At 28.9% G+C, this 20,909-nt stretch overlaps 1 protein-coding gene across 5 annotated transcripts in view; it reads left to right on the top strand.

Annotated features, from left to right (window-relative positions):
• LOC132939363 (follistatin-A) overlaps nucleotides 1-20,909 on the top strand; it is a 92,148-nt gene that overhangs the window by 24,594 nt on the left and 46,645 nt on the right. For 2 of the 5 annotated variants that reach the window (XM_061006477.1, XM_061006475.1), the window contains exon 2: nucleotides 7,134-7,328. In XM_061006477.1, the coding sequence (XP_060862460.1) occupies nucleotides 7,217-7,328 (112 nt within the window). In that variant the 5' untranslated portion in view covers nucleotides 7,134-7,216. Of the gene's footprint in view, nucleotides 1-4,337; nucleotides 4,648-5,712; nucleotides 5,796-6,579; nucleotides 6,711-7,133; nucleotides 7,329-20,909 lie in introns of those variants that run through there. The other 3 variants (XM_061006476.1, XM_061006478.1, XM_061006474.1) reach the window with 3 other exon arrangements.

A 20,909-nucleotide genomic window follows, 5' to 3' on the forward strand; every position in this document is an offset into this window, starting at 1 on the left:
TTGGTCACCCTACCATAAATTTCCCACCCACACGGCCACCTAGGTGACTAGGTATATCGTAGAAATATCATATCCGATTATATACAAATCGTTATAAATGTATGCAAATTTTGTACATTTTTAATTTAAACTTTTTGCTTAGTTGGAAATGCCGTTATAAACATCAAAGGGGTGGGTACCTTGTATACATTTTTGCTTCTTGTCAAAAATTAGTTCAACACGCCACTGTAGGCGTGCGCTGACTTCTTTCGCAAGGTATGCCGGTATTCTTAAATAGTTAAATATTATATCTTATAGAAAGTTGAATTCCCCAATAACTCTTAATGCTATAACTCTCAATATAAATAACTTGACTCCTACTGCCAATATGAATCTAAATTTGAAAATTTAGTCGAATATAGGATTCATATTTTAATCGCTGTATATATTGTTGTACTTATGGTCTTCGCAAATATTATACTGCTTAAAAATTAAAACCATTGGCGTCCAAACTTTTTTTAGCGAAAACAGGAATTGTACTTTTTTCGTTGTAGACGGAAAATAGCTGTGGCAGAAATGATATAATATTGAATAAGTATAATTTTGGCGGAAACGGATAACACCCGAGTCAACAATCTCGGTGGACGACAGAAGACTTTTTCAATCAAAAATTGCAGTTGCTGCACCGCTGATTTCTGTTTCGTTTTTCTCAGCGTTAATGAGAAGATCTAATTATATTTAATGATTTGTTGGCGTTTATAAGAACATTATAATTATCATGGAATTTCAAAATCTGTCGTGTTATTATTTATACTTTGACAGTTCATGAAGTATGTCGGCCAAGTATATCGTTTTTGGGCCTTTCGATATTAATATTTTTTATGAATGTATGCCGACTTTTAGTCACGTTGCAGGTTGGTCAAATATGATATTTTTCCCCTTTTGGGTCGTCGGTTTATAATTATTTATACGGATTATACTGTGTCGGGGCTCGATTCGAGTTCGAAATATTTTATACAGACACTTTTATATTATTTCTGTTGTTGGACAATATTTTATGATGGTCTCCGTCGTAAAATAGCTTTCTGAAGGACTATAATATCATAAACAATAATTACACATTAAGCTTAATCCTCCATTATATTTTATACTCTCTCTCTATAACATAGTATAATCATTCCGTAGTTTAGACAGAATTCTTAGAGCATTAGTCATTTTACATACAAGTATACATCAATACCCGATATTATATTATCGGCTCGTATCATACCTAATAATATTATAATAGAGTTTATTTTCTGTTATAATATATTCAATTCAATATTAATTGTTCTAAATATACAATATAGAGAAAGTAAATATTATCGAAGTTGTAATACAAACGATAAAACACGATCAAGCAAATTTAAAAACTATTATAAGTGTTGACATTTACATAATATTATGTTAGGTATATTATGGAGCATTTTTTTAGAATATGCAAAACAAGGGGGCGAGGGGGTTTATAAGCAATAAAATCTATCTATATATTATTACATAAAATACAAACACTATTAGGCCTTAGCTATATAATAACAAAAACGACAAAACTTGAAATTTGTACCTAGTGGTTCCTCCGATGCTTTAGCGATATGCAGTAAGAAGGGATTTAAAAAAATTCTATGAATGTAAGTTCCTAGACGAGATAACCTGCTAAATAGTGGGTATAAAAATCACCACAGGTGTGTCACATGTAAGTCCCCACACGAAAAAAAATTTTTAACGAATACAAATTTCCTACTCACTTTATCTAGACTTAGGACTGACAACTTAAACGTATAGTTACTGTGGCCAAAAATGTAAAATTAATTTGTTTTTGTGTTGCATAAAAATAAGTCTAGTCCAACTTTTAATTGAATCCAGTCCATATAATAATAATATATCTATAGGTATATTGCAACACTGCAAAAACACAAGAATTTCAAGTGTTCAAATCTTTACATGTAGGAACTTACTAAACCCTTATAAACGGGCTAACACAGAAATGTTGTTTCGGTAAACGGAAATCTATTATTTTTTTTTGTATATAATAATATAATATGGTTGCCATTGGTTACAGAAAATAAAATACCTAGTCATCATAATTGGAATGATTGGATATAATTTTCAAAATGTATTATTTATTTTAAAACTGTCATGGAAACTTGATACAAATATAGTTGGTGGGAAGTTAACAGTTATTCGGAAAAACCATAATTTTCTATATTCCTTTTTACATGTCACGCCTGTTCACAAGGGTTACCGCACAGCTTTGGAAAATTGACACTTTTGCAATTGAAAAACGGTCTTATTTTTGATATCATATCTTGCGTATCACAAATCAAAAGTATTAAAATTTTAAATACTCTATGATTTTTTTTTTAAACTTACACGATTAAATGTAATATTGCATTAATCACGCACAGATACACTTGACCGACTGTCTGTTTGTCCGGGAAAGGCTTCGAAACGAATGATCTGATTTTGATGGAGTTTTTACAGTTATTATATTACCAGGAAAATAAAATAGTTATTATGATTAGGTAATATAACTTTACTCCTGTATTTTATATATTATCAAAACAACCCAAATAACCGTGTTTGAAATCTGTGAAGTTTACATTTAACGTTGTTTAAGAATAAAGGGTAAATCATCTATCAATAATTTATCATCGGCAGCACAGTAAGCCGGATCAGCTAGTAAATATTAATAATTATTCATAATCTACCTATGTTTTAATTAAAAATTAAATAATGTATTGTAGTACTCACTGTCGAGTGATCAATTTTAATATTATTGAATTACAATTATAGTGCGTCAATTATAATGCGAAATGGAATTATATTTTTTTTATATGTTTGATTATTATATCGAAGAAATTTGGGATATTATATTACAGGTTTTTCATTTATTGAATCAGAAATAATTAGGATATTCAAAACTCGTATTTACACACTTAATTTATTTTTGGCAATCAATATTCATTTAGAGTACCGGTATTTTCTAGAATTTGAATTTTAAAAAATATGTTGCATACTAATATTATACTTGTACTATGTAACTAAGTTTTTGTATACCCCCTCTCGGCTTCTCGTATAAATATTAAATATAAATAAATAAATCATAAGCTATTTTATGTGTAAGCTAGTATTTTGACTGAGCTTTGAATTTCTATTATAGCTGATATTATAAATTATATATATTTTATTAATATACTGTTTGTATTAGGTACCTCCAAGGCTCCAACTACAACAAGTGCGTTTAAATTGTATATATTTCAACTACTTGCTAAATTGTAGGTGATAATCGTTATAAGTTACAGGGGGTTGGGATATAAAAATAAATATTGATTTTAGTATCTACTCTCATATTTATGTCCCTTATTACCTAATATCTACGCACAAAAATAATATGTTTAATATAATATTATGCTTGACGATTGGTTTTAAATATAGGTAATATTAATAACAAAACTATATAGGTACTGGGTAGGTGGTATAAACTAACATAATACGTCATATTTTTAAAAATTAAATAATTATTTGTTTTATAGTAGTCAAATAAAATTAAAAATTACTTATTTAGGTGGTTATTATTTTTTTCTACTGTCTATTGAAGCCTACTAACTGCGGACCAACTTTTGTGTAAGACATTATGGGGAGATACTCATATAAATTGTCAAATAGACATGACGAAAAACCTAAAACAGTCTAAAGTCTTAAATGTAATGGTACATGTAATATCTGTTTCTTTAAATAAATTATTATTGGATGTAAATATAAATAAGTAAGTACCTGGGTAGGTACTAAACCTTCTTAAGTATACATATTATTTTTACATAACGTACTGTAAAAGTATTATCGACGATTTCGTTGAACAGTTAATCGTGTGTTTCTAATATTATATTATTATATAACAGCAGGACGTATACCTACAACACCGCATAATCGCGTTGACATGTTCTAAATGAAAATGATTAAATCGCGTTCAATATTATTCACCGGCGTGTGCGATTTAACACTACTATAGTCAAGTATGTACCTACCCAGAGTGTGGTCTGCCATATATTGTAAAATAAAAATAGTAAATTTATTTTGTAAAATTAATATAATAGGATTTTGCATCAGGCGCTTATATACTGATTAATAAAGTTTGATGACAACTACGCAGTCGTTCTAACTATATACAACTGTAAATATCGTGTTTTCGGGGCTCATTCGTGTTATTATTATAACATGATAAAATGGGATACAAATCGCCGCAATCGTGAAGTACTACTAGTAGTAGTAGTAGCGGTGAGCGTTAGTAAATCGATGGTTTCCACGTTCGATAGTGTCAGCAGTGCATTTCACATGGCGGGAACGGTCCCATGCACATTCTCTGTACCTGCTTGTGCCGAGACGGTTAACAGTCCGAAATTGACGGTGCCGAATGGCACGGAAGTCCGCGTAGTTTACATTAATTTGTGTGTTCCATGGTTGAATAGTTTTTAACTCGAAATATATTTTTAACACGATATAATATTAATTATTAAAAATCGAATATAGTAACGGGAACGCGGTTATTATAACACATTATTGAACACGTTGTCGGATTCATGACCGCTAGAATATTTTCGTCTTTTTTATAAAACTTTGAACTTTCGGAAGGTATGACATTCAACGAATTTTTTTTTTACCAGAATATAATAAATTCAATTTTATATTATAATAATTTCTTCCTTGTTTTTCATCTTAATTTTATCTATATAATATCTATAATACTATTTAGGTTTATTAACACTCTATAAATAAATTTTATACTTTAACCTTTACGCAGATTATTATGATAATAATATTAATTGTATAATAAGTCTCAATAAAGTATTTTGAATGCTTTTTTTCTTTGGAAATTTAATTGAAATATTAAAGACAATAATTAGGAACACGAACATTTTTTTTTCAAGAATCACAAAAAGGGAAATTATATTAGGTACATAAAAGTATAAATTTATTTTTCGTTTAACATATCTTCCAAAATTGTTTGATAATATTAACTAGAAGATTTATAAATGAAGAGTTATTAAATGATAAGTATCTATTAAGGTAAATTTCAAGATAAATATTCTGTGCTTATAAAATATTATTTGACAGCTTTGAGTTCGGTTTCATTCCAATTCCTATATATAAATAGATTACGATATTTGATATATTATATTTATACAATTACAAATATATACAAATACACTACATATTATTTTCATACATAAAGTGATGTATAATTGTAACCGTTGTTTAAACTTTGTTTAGTAATAATTCATATTATGACTAATAATTGTTGGTATATTTACTAAATTTTACTTAGTTAGATTTTAATATTTACAAATCATAATAGGTAATTGTTGGAATTATAAAAATAAACCTACACTCAATTTATAATAATAGTTCTAATTCAATAACAAATTATGTGAAGTAATATCTCATATTATTATTTATATTATTAGTACCTAGGTAATTTCAGTTGGTCAGAGAAAGTTACAACTAATAACAATAATCATCATCACATACCTATACATAGTTTTAAGAAAGTAATATTAAAATGTTTCAAAACTCAAGTGCACACAGTATTAGTATTATGGTCGATGATGTATATAGCGGTTTGTACTCTTTACAAAGTATAATAATTAATTTCGTTTCTTATTAGTTTTCCGTGAAATAGGTTCGTATAGTATACACAGTGACCCGTTGAAGTGATTTTGAAACGTGTTCAAGTATCTAATAAAATACCTACGCAGTTCAATATCTAAGAATATTACACGGTAAATGTCACTTAAAAGTATAAATTGTAATAGGCTCGAACGGCGCGGCGGCGTCGGCGGCGTTAATAGGACGACGATATGCAGCCACGCAGTCTTGTCCAAAAAAAACGAAAGTGTCAGGCGCGCTTACCACGTATGTGGTATAATAATATAACATAGGTATATAAATGGCCTGCCTACCTACGCGTAGGTACGCTGTATATATAATAATAATAAAAATAATAATATCGTCGTTACCGTGAAACTCGGCTTATAATATAAGCGTGTACAATTCACCCGTGGCCGGCTGGTATAATTAGGTATCCACCTATATTGTATTATTATATTATTATGTCAGCTGCAGCGGACCAACCGCGCGACAGCGTCTTAGCGTGACGGCCGCGGCTGACGTCACGTGCAGCCGATAATAATATTATTATTGTAGTCCCACGAGAACACAAAAATATTATTAATGATAATGATATTTAACAATTTTTATCAGTCGTGTGCGGCGGTGGTGATAACGATTCTATAATAATATTATGTGTGCGCCGACACATAACCGCGGTTATTTTTATCACGGAGACACCTATTACACGGCGGCAGTGCGGCGCAGACATAAGTCACAGGTGCGTGTGTGTGCGATCGCTAAAGGTAGACGCGACGTTTTTCGTGAACCGACTGCCCGGCGGATCGCAACCACGGTTGGTGCGGTTCCAAGTGGAACGGTTGCCTCCGCCTACTTGGCTAGCCGTCGATAGCAGTTCAAGGCCGAAAAGCGCATTTCCCGTGTGCTCGCTCGATCGTGTGTGTGTGTACGTTTGTGCACGAACACAATACTAGAAATTAGTTAGAATTTTTTTTTCTATTTTTTTTTTTTTAATGAAAGACTGCTCAACGGCAACTGATTAATGATGTACGATAAAAAAAAAAAATGTAAACACCTATATTATATTAAACGAAACCGATGTTGGAAGTTTATTACAATATTATTATGTTTTTCTCTCCGGAATGTTTTCTATTTACACTTTTTGTGTCGACCGACCAACGCTATATAACCAAAACAATATCACAATATAAGACCTATAATACAATATTATAATAAGCGAATATTAAATATATTGTATAGAAACGCGCGCATGAAATCTTAAACAGTTCTTTCGGTGTTTATCGTCGTTTCCCCACGACGGCAGTTTTCATTGAAAATATTGTACGATATAATAATATGCAACATTCTTAGTAAATCGAAAGAAATGCATAATGTATAATAATAACAATAATAATACAAAATCGACAAAACGACGAACGCTGTCCATTGATTGTTATGTGTCTTAATGTGTTTGTATTTTATTTTTATAGGCGACGACCGATTCAAAAATGGTGATTCATGCACATCAGCAGAATTATGGTGTCCTCAATTTATCACGGAGCACGTTCACTCTATGACGATCTGTGGTGTGGCCTCCATGAAAAGCATGTACCCGGTGGCTTGGAAACCCAAATACTTTTTGTTCTCTGTCGTCCTATACGTGTGCAGTTTAGACCTGGTGCTGGGTAAGTGTAACCTTGTTATTTGTTATAATATTTGTAGTAGGTAGTTATACCTATATGCATTTAGATTTTCTTTGATCAAGGAAACTGCAGCAGCGAAGGTTATTATATTATGATAGACGCGTTGATAATTGCAATAATAGTGCATACGACCATTATAATAATATTTCTTACGATTATTGTTTTGATTTTGATCACTAATTTGAAAATACAATGCGCATTCACCTAGGCGGGCCTCTCGTATACATCAACACCGTATATGGTGGTTTACGATCGACGGTAAAAACCGAAAAATTATTTTAACGATTAGTTTTAAAGATTTTCTGTAAAGTACACACATTCATCGGCTTGTATTAAAGTGACAATATAGTATTATAAAGTATCTATTTTTTTTTAATATTATAACACCTACTTGTAAGTTGTAATAGTAACTATACCTACAGGAACTCATATATTTAATATTTAAACCTTAAAGTTCTTGGAAACATAATATAGTACCAATATGAATTATGAATACATTTTGAAAAGAAATATTATTGCAAGGTATAAGCCAGTTTATATAAAAAGGTTTTAAAACAATTTTAATAATAACACGACATTTTATTGCAGGTAGTTCCTAAAACAATACTGTACACATATAGGTGCCAGTCATTTTACGTATTTATTCCCATATAATTTTAATGGCTTATAATAATAGGTGTACAATATACATGGTATACCTACTTACTACCTACATATATAGGTATATATAATATTTGGTTATTCATTATTTTGAAATCGTGCTGGAGTGCTGGACTTGTAACAACTATTAACATTCATTTTTTTTCCTTTCGCGTTTCTGAAATAGCTGATAGAACATTATCAAAATCAAAATTATCTTACCGTTTTTCTTGTACACAATAAATATTTATCGAATTTTATGTTTATTAAACTATAATTATTGTTATAATTTTTAATATAAATTTAAATTCTAGATTAAATCGTTTAAATGGAATCATACCATTATTACATTCAGCTACTTAGTAGTCATTGCGTTGACTTTTTGACTATAAAAATGCTATAAAACTACGTAGCAATTGTTGTCTACCATTTTTCATTATTATTTTTCTTCTATATATTATACAGGAAGACCATAAATGATCTAAACGACTTGACCCAACGTTATAATATTTTTTCTAACCCCAGTTGACGATAGAACATAAATGATCTTAGATAAACCTTTACATAAAATAACTACGTAGTTAAATGTGACGAAATATATGTGACAGTAAAATTGTTGCTATTAAATGTTTAAAAAGTTACTCTAGCAAACGAATATCATATAATAATTTCAAGTTTAAACTGTGACCATAGGAAATTAATATAATTATTAAGTCTGTAAGTATCTACATATCTGTATTAATCTATCAAATATAGTAAAACAAATCTATCATTTATAATAACGGTAGATTATAGACTATATTATACCGTGCTTATAATATTTATTATTAAATAGAAAATTATTACTTATTTATAATATACTATTTTATTTACAATAACAATATTAAGTATGTATATTGTATACAATATGGTGGGTACATGGTAAAAGTAATATCATAAAGTTAATATTTATGTCTACACCTCTCATAAATCGACAATTAATAATCGACAAGTCGTTCACGCAGACACGATTGCTTAAATGTATTGTACTATGCGTTGATGTTTGGTTTGGTTATAAGATTTTCATAGAATCTAAATAGACATTTTTAAATGTAAAATAATATATTTACACATAGGTAGTATAATTGTACAACTATAATAGTACATTTTCAATTCACCAAAGTTAGGCATTTATAAAGATTAAAGAATACAATTGTAAGGAAAATTTCTTCATTTTTGATTTCTACTACATTATATTTATATATATTATGAACATGCTTAACCACACTTACATTATAGAGCACAAATTCTGTTTATTTATTATAAATGATGTGTGCTTGTAAACACAAATACAAATACATGAATTATAATAAATTAATAGAATAGTATTTTTTTAGTATGCATATAAACGCGAACTCCATAAAAACTCGATTAAAAAGAAATGGACGGGTCGAGAAACGCCGGAACGGTTTGAAATCGTTGACATTTTTTTACAAACAAACAAACAGTAGTATTTTTACTGTAGTACGAGTCTGTACATATCGTGAACTAAGAATCTAGACTTCGGTAATTTAATTATTATTGTTATGAGGCACTGTAAAATTGTTGTAGCAATCGTAACCACGCGAGTCATACTTCTTAGAAGCTACATATACGCGTTTCCTCCAGACAGACGCTCCTATAGACATATCATTACGCAATTACAAATGTTTGTGTTCTTGTGTCCGTGATTCTTTATTTTACGTTTCTTGTATTATTATATTATACTTTTACTCCTTCTGCTGCCGCAGCTCAGTCTGTGTAAATACTATGATATTAAAAAAAAAAAAAATGTGTCTCGTTTAATTTATATTTTTCGCCGTTTATTTCATATATTATTACATACACTTCCAGACATAATAATATTATACACACACAAGCACGCAAATCAGATGACCTTGCCCGGCGTGGTGCCATTAACGGTATTCCGCCGCCACCGCAGCCGTTGGCGATTATTATTACGTTTTTAGTCAATTCCGCGTCGTCTCCTCAGACCGCCATGGCTGCAGCAGTGGTGGCGGTACAAGTCAAATCCTTTTGACTGATTACTATAACTATGTATACAGCGGATCGCCGCCGCCCATACGACGTCCAAAACATTATATTATTATTATCAAGAACGATCAAATCGCCATCGAGCAGCGAATTTCTTCTCTTATAAATGATCGATCATTTCATTATATGCGACATCCGCGGTCGAGTTGGCCATGATGACAACATAATATTTTCAATAACCCTCCCCCAGCTGCTGTTCGCACATCATCCCCTTCGGTGTAGCGCGGGAAGTTTCCGACGGTTTTTTTTGTATTACACGCCACCGTCAGTTCCAAATGGGTTAGTTGATGCGATCAGCCGTTGGTATAATATATACCTACCGGAAGGTATATAGAAACGTTTTTTCGTAAATAAAAATATACAACTAACATATTATAATGACTACGATTTTAAAAGTATAATGACACGATATACTTACATTATAATAATCATATTTTATATTCGTCATAGTTTCGACTTTTCTACGTGCTACAGGTTAGGTAGGTGTAGGCCATCATAAATACATTCATAATTAAATTTGTGCGATTTTTTCGTCCATGATAATATTTAATATTAGTATTTATATAATAAATAAATATATCATTCTATATGCCAAAATATAACATTATAACTTTTGATTAAAATAAGTTCAAATATTATGTTGTATACTTATATGGCTTAAAATGAATTGCTGTTATCTCGTTTCTTTTCAAATATATAATCTGCAGTTGCAGCAGACTTATAAACTATTTATCTTTGTTACCTAATTCATAACATTTCTAACATACACAGTGATTTTTTTTGTACGCAATTTTGCATACATTAAATTTCAACTTTTTCTATATGTGGTAATGCTGAAAATAATACGACCATGAAGTGCGTAATGTGTTAAGTTTAATTTTTATACGTCTTGTCATAATCATTAACACAGATTCAGGTCAAAAAATTGTGAGCGTTTCGACGTAGGTAGGTATAGGCAAATAGTTTATTTTTCGATTATTTCAAAATTTATAATTATCGTTTAACACAAAATAATGGTTCTGTAGCAATTTCTATGATGAAACTAGCAAACCCGTACGCATAGGTTACTCTATGATATTATATTTTAAATTTTTCGTCTATCAATTTTATCTTGATTCTTGAATGGTATAGTCATATACTTACTTGTTACTTGTATCAAGTGAAATGTACGTTTAAAATTATACTAAATTATTACCTACCTACCTATACTTACTTATATTATGTTGTTAACGTCTATTATTTTCCTAACATTTACGACTATATAGGCAATGCTAGAAATAGTGATCAGCCATCGAAGGTGAAATCCTCCCTGTATTAATATACTCGCGTACTATATTATAAACTATATACATCGGGAACTTTTAGTTTTTCCTACAAACAAATTCCATTAAGTCGATGCAATATAATTGTTATGTTCACTTCTATATCTTGAGCTATATCACTGTTTGGAATTCCAATTGTTAATGCACATGTTATTGTTAAGAGATTTCATTGTCATAGATCATATACTATGTATATTATTATTGTGGAATTTGAAATACGTGTAATTGTGTTTGTGGAATCGACGGACTGCCATAAAAAGTTAGACGAGTGAATCAAAATACATGGGCAACAGAAAAATGTGTTATTAATGTTTAAACGTAGGCTGGGCATAATAAAATACGAAAAGTTGACATGTACGATGTACCTGTGTTTCTTAACCATGTAAAAGAATTCACAAAAAATTAATTCATGTTTCTGATTTTTGGTTACGAAATGATAAAAATCTCTGTAAAATAACATTCTTCTGTACCTAGGAACTGTATAATAATTTTAGATTTAGAAACACAACATTTCTATTCCGGACGATTTCGTATAACTACAATAATGCGCAAGTATAAAACAGAAATAAGAAATCACTAAAATTGTATTAGTAGTAGTTTAGTTTACAGTTTTTTTCGGGTCGTTTTAAATCGTTTGAGGAAACTTGCGAGTCGAGACACGAACAGAAATAAACAATGCGAGTTGACACTTTCATTTGTTTTACAGTGATGAAAATATTTTTAAAACATCTAACTTATTGAAATCCCGCAAAATGCTTATAAAGTATTTTTATGATAAAATAAAAAATATAATATAACTTTGAATGTTTCTCATCATGACATTTCTCAAATCATGGAAGATCCTATATTAATGACAATATAATAATAATATGAATAATATTTGATATTATTAATATCTATCGTTCTTATTACCCAGTTATTAGTAAGTACAATATTCATATAATTATTATTAAATTTAAACCGTTGTATTGTTGTAATATCCATAATATATTTTAATAATCATAAACGATACTACCTATATTATATTTACATTTATTCTCCGAGAAAAATTTAGTTTCTGGGAAATATTGTTTTCCTCCATTAAAAGGTACCCTACCTATACCAAGTGTTTATAATGAATTTTAAAATTATTATTATAAACGAATAATATTTGTTACCGTGAGCAACATTCTTGTATTTTTATTTTTTTTTCGCGTTTACATTAATAGAAGCTTATTTATTGCGTATATAAATCATTAGTGTCTCCGTAAGGAAAACACGTCTGTGTGCGCAATAAAGCACCCAACACTCACTGACGCTTTTTGTGGTAACCACAATACGCGTTCAGTGTTTCGTATGTTTTGTTAACAACGATTCGCATATTCAAAAGGTTTTTATTATTAATAATTCTTTTTTTTTGCCATTCACATGATGTCTTATCGAACAATAGATATATGACGAATATAGTGTCAACGCCGTCTGGCTTGCCAGACACATTAATTTTTCATATTTAATCCCATTTGCTGTTTTGACGGACGAGCCGAGTATAACTATGTAACTACCTACCTATAAGAGTGTAAACATGATTTTTTTATTAGATAAGATTTATTTTTTTTAAACGTCTCTTTAAAAATGGAACAGCAATTAATATTAAAAGTTCATAAAATGATTATCTTTTTCCGGAATGTTGCTTTTATATTCACACACGTCCCACAGTTGACTATTTTTCATTCTAAAATATTTAAATTTGAATTATTATTGCCCATTCATTAATTCATTTCTTATGTTTATGCGCGCCATGTTAGTCTTTTTAAAGAAATTTGTGGAATATCTCCAAATAAATTAATTATTAATACGATTTGCTTCATGATACATTTAAAAAAAAGTGTTGTCTTAATGATTTTAAAACTAAGTCCAATATATTTTTTTTAAAGGCCATAAAGAAATTATTTGTATTGATAAAGCTTTAATAAATCCTAGTCAAGTAAGTTATCATTAAACTTTGGTATTGGATTATCGAACAAACACTCTCTTTCATAATTGTAAATATTATTAAATTAAATTAGTTTTATAGTGATTATATTGTTATCAGTATAATATTATATAATATTTATTTATTATATTATTTTAAATAACCAATATTTACAGTTTTAAATAATAATGTTAAAATGTACATATTTCTATGTATGCCGGTATTTCAAAATACGTATATAATATTATTATGATAATTATTAATTTGTTTTGGTCATCTAATAAACTACGAATTGTGTATCGAATTACAACTGTTATACAATTTTATAAATAAGTGGAAATTTACAAATTGTTGATGTTTATGTTTTTACAATAATCAATTTGTTTTTAATATTCGTATATGTTTAAAGTTTAACCTGAATATGAAATATGGAATAATACCATTTTCAAGCATTGCAACATAACCACGATGAGTAATTATGTGAACAATAATTAATAAACTCTCAATATATCAAAAGTATTAATGTTTTTAAAAATATTTGATTATTTTTATGTCTGAATTCATCACTAAACGTATTTTTAAAATTTTTTTATTTTATTCTTAAGCAGAAGAATGTTTTTATAGTAATATTTATGAGTATAAATAAAGGAATTTCTAACGAGTTGTTAATTATTTAGACCTTATAACTTATTTTAAGTATTATGAGTTTATATATAAGTGGTCCAACATTTTACTAGGACCCATGAGCAATCACTTTATTCTACTCATCAGGACTTAAAACACTCAAAATATGACGTTAATTAATATTAAAACACCTATTATTTATTTACGAAAAATTTTGATTTTTATGCATAACAATTCTTTGGGAATACGTTACTTCGGAATGTCAATTAAAAAAATTTGTGATTATTTAAAAGTAAAAATCTTAAAAAATAATATTGAAATTAATTCAAATTATATATGAAAAAACTTATTTCCACAACGTTAATAATTTAGTGATAAATCTGTTTACTATTAACTGTTTATTTTTGTAATAATAATTAAGATATTATTTATCATTAAAAGAATCAAATTACAATTTAATACTTGGTATCTATTCTTTCTAACTTTGACCAAATGTACTTATCATAATATATATCTAAATATAATATCTAATATATAATCTAAGATTTGGAAGGTTTTTAGATATAATTTCAAAAATATAGTTGACCCGCGTCGATAGAGAAGGGCGTTGACACATGAAAATATTACATGTCTGCATATAATATAGTATAATACTATTAACATGTTATGTGCAAAAGTTTTTCAAAAAGTAATTTAGTGGCTATAATGTATGGGTATACTTACTAATAATATCGTTACATATTGATACTTTTTTTGCGTTTGATCGTATATAGGTATATCGTATATCCAATACATTGTATACATAAAATGTATAGAATTTTGAATACAATAGTCCATGGTTTATTTATTACAAGTTATGATGTGTTATATGCCTGTAATATGTGAAAAATCCAAGATTTGGAATGTTTTTAAATTTGTACTTATTACCTAATAATATCGTTATATTGATAAATTGATCTTCGCCCGATCGCACATAATATATCCTATACATTGCACACATAAAATTTGCAAAATATTTAATAGAATTAGTCCATCCCGCGATTTTTCCCCGCAAGTTATGATGTGTGCTATATGCGCTTATATATACGTGAACCCACGTAGTCGTTATATGACGATAAAAACAACCATGCAATGGCGTGTGTATAGCCGACATTATATGGGAAAATATCTTCGGACGAAGGTTTATTTGCATCAAGGTCGCGGTTGCATTATATCGAAGCTGAATCGGTGCCGACAACAATAGATCCGACGGAGACGCTTGAAGACATCAATGAGGAGAGGTGTATCAGACGTAGAGGATCCGTCTGGCCAAAGTCAACTCTGCGGTATGTTGACTTCGCAGCGGGGAGACGCGCCCAATAAAAAAACCATGTTATCATTGTAAGACGTCGTGCGACGAACATTTTACCGGAAACGATTCATCTCTTGTTCACGACGATTATACACGTTTGACTTGCCCAAACTCTGAGGCTAACCGAAAGTATTATACTAATATGTGTTTTATCTACCCGTGGCACCTATATAATGATACAGTAAATATTCATTCATATCAAAAAACAGTCGTTTTATCAGTAAATCAATGTGTTTTTGGAAAACATTATTTTGTTTTACATAATTTGAATCCATTACAACATTGCATTTTGGGGGAAACAATTATTACGATAAAATAACCGTTCTGTATATTGAAATATATTATAAAATATAAATTATACGTTTATACAGGGTTCATGATACTATAATTATTTTACTCGCAGACCGTGCTCACACGCGGTTGCAGTGTAATTATTTACAAATGTAGGTACATTAGCCCGGACTAATGCTATTTTACAATATTTTCGTAAATCGGATATAGGTAAATCAATTACATAAAACCACAAAAGTGCATAATGTTTCATAAAAACTACCCTATATTTAAATGACAGCTGTAAAATGTAATCACCACATAACTTTTTTTTTGTGGTCGAGTAATTTTCAAAAATATTTTTGGAGCAATATAGATACACACTTACTGAGAAATACTTTTTTATAAAAGTCATAAATTAAATTGTTTTTTTTAGCGAAATATCCAAATACTTACTTATAAGAAATCAATTTTTGGAATATCGATTAAGGGGTAAAAATATAGTATGTGTACAATAGCTGTGGTGCTTATTATTATGAAATAAACAAAGTCAAAACTTAAAACTATTCTCAAATGGTTATTTTTGTCTGATCGTTAAAAACAAAAACCAGCTGTTTATTAATTTTGTTGATTTTAAATTCGAATTTTAAGTCGACATATTTTATCATAATATAGGTAGTATACCTACTAGGTATATTATATTTTTTTATTAATGATTTGTAAAATACAGTGAGTATTATATGTTTATAAATTATAAGTCCATTACAAACAAATACAATTCCTATTATTTTCAAACATAATTGAAAGAAAAAAACGTGTTTTTTATCCACAAAAATTTAAATTTGTGTATTTCGTCTCGTTCTATAATATGAACGATTTATTATAATATAAGATATATGGTACTGTATAATAATAGGTATATAATCGAACTAAACACGTGGAAAATAAATGTCACTGTTAAACAAATTATACGCCTTGGTTAATTTATTTTAACGTTTAACACTACCTTTCGTGGTATGGAACATTTTTATGTAAAACTTGGTCATATATTATAAATTAAAGACTAAAGTATACCTATGCTATTATTTTTTTCACGTATATTAACATTTAAAATAATTAATGGCGAAGACTAATTGTTTAGACCTTGATGCAACGACTGTACTAGTTAATGTCATTTTAAAATTCAATAATTTTATAAATATAACACTATATAATATAACCATTAAAAGTAAAACCTGTGTTTTCAGGTGAATTATAATTTACGAGGATTATTTTTATGTAAACGTCTGCGCATATAAAATAAAGCATTTCATCTATAGGATTTACAAATAAATTATTCTACAAAGACAATTAATATTTTATTCTTCAGAATTTCTATTGCATATTATTATAATTTATGGTTTTTTATTTTATATAGAAAGCGCTCGCTAAAAATGCAATACTTTTGAAATATTATATTTCACACATAATAAGATGTATCTAAAAAAGTATAGTTTTTTATATGATTAACTTTAAACCGTGTATTTATATCACATTATTAACAAACATTACATTATAATATTATAACAATATAACGCATTTCTATCGATAATAAACAATAATAATTATTACAAACATTCTCCATATTGATGTTCTTCATAATTAAATAATTATATATTATCTGATTGGTACTTTGTACATAATATTGTTATTTGTTATGCATTCGTTTATGAATTCATCAACTATGTATCTTTATGACCTCCAAAACGTTTGAGTAATAAATTATATGATAAATTATTTTAATCGTTATCGTGTATTAAACTTCACTATATTGTATAGTACATAAATCATAATAGTCTATAGACATTAAAATATAATTAACAAATATTAAATAAGTTGGTAATTAAAGAAGTATCATATAATATAAATACACCATGTGGAGCTAAAGTCAATAGTTAAAAAGAAATTAGCAAAAGTTATAATAATAACACTAATAATAAATAACCAATAATTGCAAATAACATTTTTTTCGACATCGTTTTGGTACACATCACGTCTTTCGAACCAATGAGCAGACTATCTTATAATATTATATTACCTATATGTTATCATCGTGTCGTTATAATTTTTTTCTCTCCTTTTTAATTTCTATACGTCATAGCCTTGGGTTTTGAAATAATAATATGTATACTTACCTAGGTAACGTTATGAAATATATTTTAGTTTCTCCAAGCGTGATAAGATAAATATTATAATATAATACGGTTTCATTGACGATGCAGACGGTTTAAGACGACCGAGTGCTGTAGCCGCAGTGAGAATAGGATCTACGTCTTATTATACCTATACTCTACGGCCAGCGGTCACTCAAAGGACGCACGTATATATAGGTACCTACTACCTATATCTACCTACATAAACGGCTTGTATATTTTAATTCCGCGTGTTAACTCATCTGCTGCTATATCCGACCTGCAGACGCCCACGAATCACGATCGCAGTTAATACGAAGGTATAATATAATATAGGAGGGTACATTAACTTTTACCGAGAACAGTTGTGTGTTGCAGTCTCCAGCGTGATCCGCTATCGTCTCGTCCTGTCGAGTGGAGCTACTTATAAGCGCTAGGCTATATACATATTTTATTATCTGATTTCCCTGTCTGGGGCCGCAAGTAGGTACCCGCGGCGAGGCGTCGCGATTATTTCATAATAATATATAACTGCTGCTGCAACTTGTTCCACTCGTCAACCCGACAACCCCGAACCCGTAATATGACGTGGGCAGGTGTTTAAAATTAAATATTATAAAATAATTCATAATATTATTGTCGCCGCTGCCGTACATTTGATTCTTATAATAGCCTTCGTAAATGGCTATGACGGAGAACGCCACGGGCCGTTGGCCGCTTTTACAACCGATATGATAATATAATTACATTATATAATAAAATATATTTACCGAGAGGAAACACGACGTCAAAACATTCGTTGTGGGACCACCTTCGGTCTGTCTGGGCGAGTGCTATTAGAGCACGGTTATGCGAAGGATACAGCTGCGAAAGTTTTCTCCGGTACCTATCATAGACGCTCATATTATACGTCATACATTTTGTGTTATTGAAGCTAAATGCGGCATTTCGTCACCGTAGTTACTTAGCGGACGGCAATGAAGACGTCGACTGCATCATTAAAATATGCATCTTACGATAAATTGTTTAATAATTACTGTTTTTTTTTCAATTTAAAATTATTCGGCTTTGTGTGATTGGAGAAATCTATACCACCGGTGGTTTGCAATATTATAATAATATCTATTTATTTATTTCAGAATAACGCCAAAAAGGCAAACAGTAAAAGAATTGAAAACAAAAAATGTAGGTACAATAGATAATATTATGTAAATTTAATAGAAATTAATACAATTACGCATTATAATATTAACAAAAAATTTTTGAGCTAACTTATAAATTCGGAATCATAGATGAAATCGTAATCATTTATCGCATTGCAAGAGGATAATAATCTATTGAGTGGTGACTTCAGCTCGTAGTTACAACAGCGTGTCGGTGTATAGAACAAGGGAAAACCTAGGAAAAACTTTGGGGAAAATATTACTTATTCAATACTTGCCATTCAATTTAATTCCCGGTTTGTGTGTAAAGTATGTAGGTGCATCGGTGTTTAAAATATTTAATAGAATTTATTTACCCGGAATTCGAAAAGCGTAATATTTTTATTAATATATTTTATACTATTTCGGGGTGGTTAATCGATTGCGGACGAATCGCGATGAATGATTCGTTTAAAAATATTAATTGTTGTGTGTTTGGTTTTCTTTTTGAGCCACTCTCGTCGTGTATTATAATAGAAAGCATTAAAGAGTATGTACTGGTTATTGTAGGTACTATAGATACGGTGGTAATTACCCAATCAATAGATATAACGGGATTACGTGCCCCATATTAGCGCCCATATACCTATAGGTATATACCTACATTATGGTGTATGGACAAATTTGTGATAATGAAACTAAAACGAATCATGGAGATGTCGCTTAATGTAACAACGAGCATTTTGAAGGAATTTTATGGTCGTGTCGATGTCATAATATTCCATTTAGACTTCGCCATGAAAGTATACAAATTATTTGTCTACCCAACTAGTGAGAATTTTAATTGTATAGTAACGATATAGTTGTTTTTTTTAATTTGTGCATGAATATGTGCATCTTTATATAAATTTTGAATTTTAGAAACTAAGAAAATTATAGTTTTAAATATTTTTGCGCAAAAGTAAATTTCAATTTCAAATTAATTAATTGATTTCTTGTTTGAAATTTTTTTTTATTTAAATAATCAAAGTGCCTTCGTTTTCTTGATGTAAATAATAATTATATTAACTTCAATTAAACAGATACATTTTGGTTAACACAAAGTTAACTTTTTACAATATCGTAATTATTATTATGTAAATTTAATTTAATTACATAGGGGTTAAACATTAAACTTATAAAAATGATTGATTTGTTATGAATTTAAATTTGAAATTCACCCATGTAGGTAGGTAAGATAAAAATAAACTCCACCTCTTTATAACAATTACTTATATTTAGTCTTGTAATACAATGTATAGTTGACAGTAATGATAACCATCTTATTGAGCAATGTTCCTAAATGGAAGGTGTTCTCTATTTGCACAAGTCGCATATTTTTTCTTAAAATATTACATAATACTTTGCACTATTTAAAATATTATTATTTTATTCTGTTACCCAATGCTAGTTAAAATATTGTTATTTTATACTTGTAGAGTATATAGCTTCGTTATGCGTTAAAAATTTAATTTATAAGTTTTAATGAATCAAAAAAAAAAAAAAAATGAAAGACGTTTAGTAAAATTTAAAAGGAGGTCATTGCAGGCAGATAAGAATTGAATAAGTTGTTAAGTCTGCGTTTTTAAATGCTGATGATTGCAACTTTGTAGTTGAAATATGTATTCACTAATCAAAAACGACTTTTTTTGACATTAAAATATGCTTAAAAATTACTGATAATAACAATCTCAAAATATAACAATAATTGATTTTATAATAGTGTGGCATCAACTAATTTAAAAACAAACTGTAATTGATAAATAATCTCTTGTTTAAAACATTTTATAATAGATTCTTATAGTTATATTATATCTAACCTTTCATATTATTGTATAAATCTAGTATATATATATATGTTTTTAACCTACATACGAAAATTACGCTCAAAATATAAAGAACAAATCTTGTTTGTTTAAATGATAAAAGTGTAATTTTATTTTTATATTTCTTAAAGAGCTGTCTTTCCGAGACCATTCGT

Source organism: Metopolophium dirhodum, chromosome 2, assembly GCF_019925205.1.
Source record: "Metopolophium dirhodum isolate CAU chromosome 2, ASM1992520v1, whole genome shotgun sequence".
Taxonomy (NCBI): Eukaryota; Metazoa; Arthropoda; class Insecta; order Hemiptera; family Aphididae; genus Metopolophium; species Metopolophium dirhodum.